The 2,578-nt window shown below is 43.1% G+C and overlaps 1 protein-coding gene across 1 annotated transcript in view; it reads left to right on the forward strand.

Annotated features, from left to right (window-relative positions):
- Window positions 1-2,578, forward strand: part of ENY2 (ENY2 transcription and export complex 2 subunit) — a 7,138-nt gene that overhangs the window by 2,077 nt on the left and 2,483 nt on the right. Inside the window, exon 2 of the mRNA XM_009638396.2 lies at window positions 1,062-1,132. Coding sequence (XP_009636691.1) covers window positions 1,062-1,132 — 71 coding nt within the window. The remainder of the gene's footprint in view (window positions 1-1,061; window positions 1,133-2,578) is intronic.

The raw sequence follows: 2,578 nt of genomic DNA on the forward strand, positions 1-2,578 counted from the left end.
CCTGGGCAGCCTGTTCCAGTGCTTGACAACCCTTTCAGTGAAAAAATATTTCCTAATGTCCTGCCCTGATGCAACTTCAGACCATTCCCCCTCGTCCTATCATCCGTTACCAGGGAAAGGAGGCCGACCCCCACCTTGCTACAGGTAGCTGTAGAGGGTGATAGGGTTTCTTCTCCAGGCTGAACAACCCCAGTTCCCTCAGCTGCTCCTCATGACTCTTGTGCTCCACACCCCTCACCAGCTTTGTTGCTCTCCTATGGACATGTTCCAGCAACACAACATCTTTCTTGTAGTGAGGGGCCCAAAACCGAACACAGTATTCAAGGTGTGGCCTCACCAGTGTGGAGTACAGGGGCATTATCACTTCCCTACTCCTGCTGGCCACACTATTCCTGATACAAGCGGGGATGCCATTGGCCTTCTTGGCCACCTGGGCACACTGCTTGCTCATACTCAGCTGGCTGTCAACCAGTACCCCCAGATCCTTTTCTGCCAGGCAGCTTTCCAGCCACTCTTCCCCAAGCCTGTGGCGCTGCATGGGGTTGTTGTGACCCAAGTGCAGGACCCGGCACTTGGCCTTTTTGAGCCTCATACAGTTGGCCTCGGCCCATCGATCCAGCCTGTCCAGGTCCCTCTGCAGAGCCCTCCTCCCCTCGAGCAGATCAACACTCCCACCCAGTTTGGTGTCGTCTGCAGATTTACTGAGGGCACACTCTATCCCCTCAGCCAGGTCGTTGATAAAGAAATTAAACAAGACTGGCCCTAGAACTGAGCCCTGGGGGACACCGCTTGTGACCGGCTGCCAACTGGATTTAACTCTGTTGACCACAACTCTCTGGGCTCAGCCATCCATCAAGTTTTTACCCAGCGAAGAGTACTCCTTTCTAAGCCATGAGCCGCCAGCTTCTCTAGGAGAATTCACATGCTGTTCAGCCATTTCTGCTGCTGGTCTGGGAGTTCTGCTATGAGTAGTAATTGTAAGCTTAACTTTCACACTGAAGTATATTTAAGCTGTCAGGAATGTTTGCTGTTCCTAACAAGTTTGTATATTGGTTTAACAGCCTTAAAGAGTTGCTGAGAGCCAAATTAATTGAATGTGGCTGGAAGGATCAGTTGAAGGCACACTGTAAAGGTAAGGGTTGTCAAATAAGTAATATTCTTTGTAGTCAAAAAAAAAAAGTAAATCTTGAAACTTACTATCTGAGATGAAACTTGTCAAGCTTCTGAGAAAAGTACTGGAATTGGTTCCCTAAATATTCATGATGATACAGGTTTTTGTTTTGAGAGAGGTCATTTCCTTACCACAGGAGAATAAAAACCAAGATGAAGGAAAATGGAGCAAATACAGTGGTCTGCAACTCAGAGAACTTCCTTGTCTGCATATGGGAGAGAAAGAAGTGCATTGGTACTCTTTCTGAATACAATTATTTAAAATAAGATGATGACCCTCTAAATTCCGAGATCTTTAGTTTTAAGTATTTGGTATTACTACATTTTACTGACTTGTAAATTGTATGAAACCATTATAAATAGTATTTAAACATCCAGGAATATTACCACATGATGAAATTTCCTTAAAGTAACAAATGCCTCGAGCTTTCACTTTAATGCTGGTATGTTGTGCCCAGCAACTCAACATTGCATTACAAAGTTTTTCTTTTTGTAGGGTTGAGTATGTTAAAATGTTTTCATAGGTGAATTTGCAGAGAAGGCTGAAATGATTCATGCTTGCAGAATGATGGCACCTGACTGATACCACTGCCAGAGATGACCCATTTCAGTAGCACAGATAATGAAAGGGATGTTTATCTGCTTTCTCAACTGCACACTTTATAAACTGCTATAGTAAAGTTACATAAAATTGATTGGTTTGCATTAGTATTTTGAACTACCTGCAGCTGCTGAAAATGCAAAAATAAGTTCAATTGCCCCTGTTCAGGGCCTAACAACCTCAAACAGAAAGGACAGAGAAGGATTTGGATTTTTTGTTTGTTGTTGTTTTGTTAGGGTGTCCGGGTTTTTTTTGGTAGCTTGTTCTCTTGCCATTGTGGATTAGGGCCAATAATTGAGCAATCCAGGATTAATTTCTACAGAGAATTCAGCCAAGAAAAACAGTTTACAAATAGTCCATGTGATGTCAGTTCAGAAAACATATTGTGTCTTGGGGACAATCAGCCCTATGGACCAACATATAGTTAAAAACGTTCATGTTTTGACAACATGTTTTAGGTTTATGCTGCTGAATTGAAGTTTCTTTTCAGCACTGACTTCTGCATTTTTCAGTAGTCTTCAAGGCATTATAAGTAGACAATTTGTTTAAATACTGGTATGTATTAATCATACGGTGTATCTTAATCATAGCTTTTATTTTGCTGTAGATGCATACCTTTCTTTTGCTGGGTAAAAAACTTGATGGATGGCTGAGCCCAGAGAGTTGTGGTCAACAGAGTTAAATCCAGTTGGCGGCCGGTCACAAGCGGTGTCCCCCAGGGCTCATTTCTAGGGCTAGTCTTGTTTAATATCTTTCTCAATGACCTGGCTGAGGGGATTGAGTGTGCCCTCAGTAAATTTGCAGACG

Source organism: Egretta garzetta, unplaced genomic scaffold (genome assembly GCF_000687185.1).
Source record: "Egretta garzetta isolate BGI_Z169 unplaced genomic scaffold, ASM68718v1 scaffold154, whole genome shotgun sequence".
Lineage (NCBI taxonomy): Eukaryota > Metazoa > Chordata > Aves > Pelecaniformes > Ardeidae > Egretta > Egretta garzetta.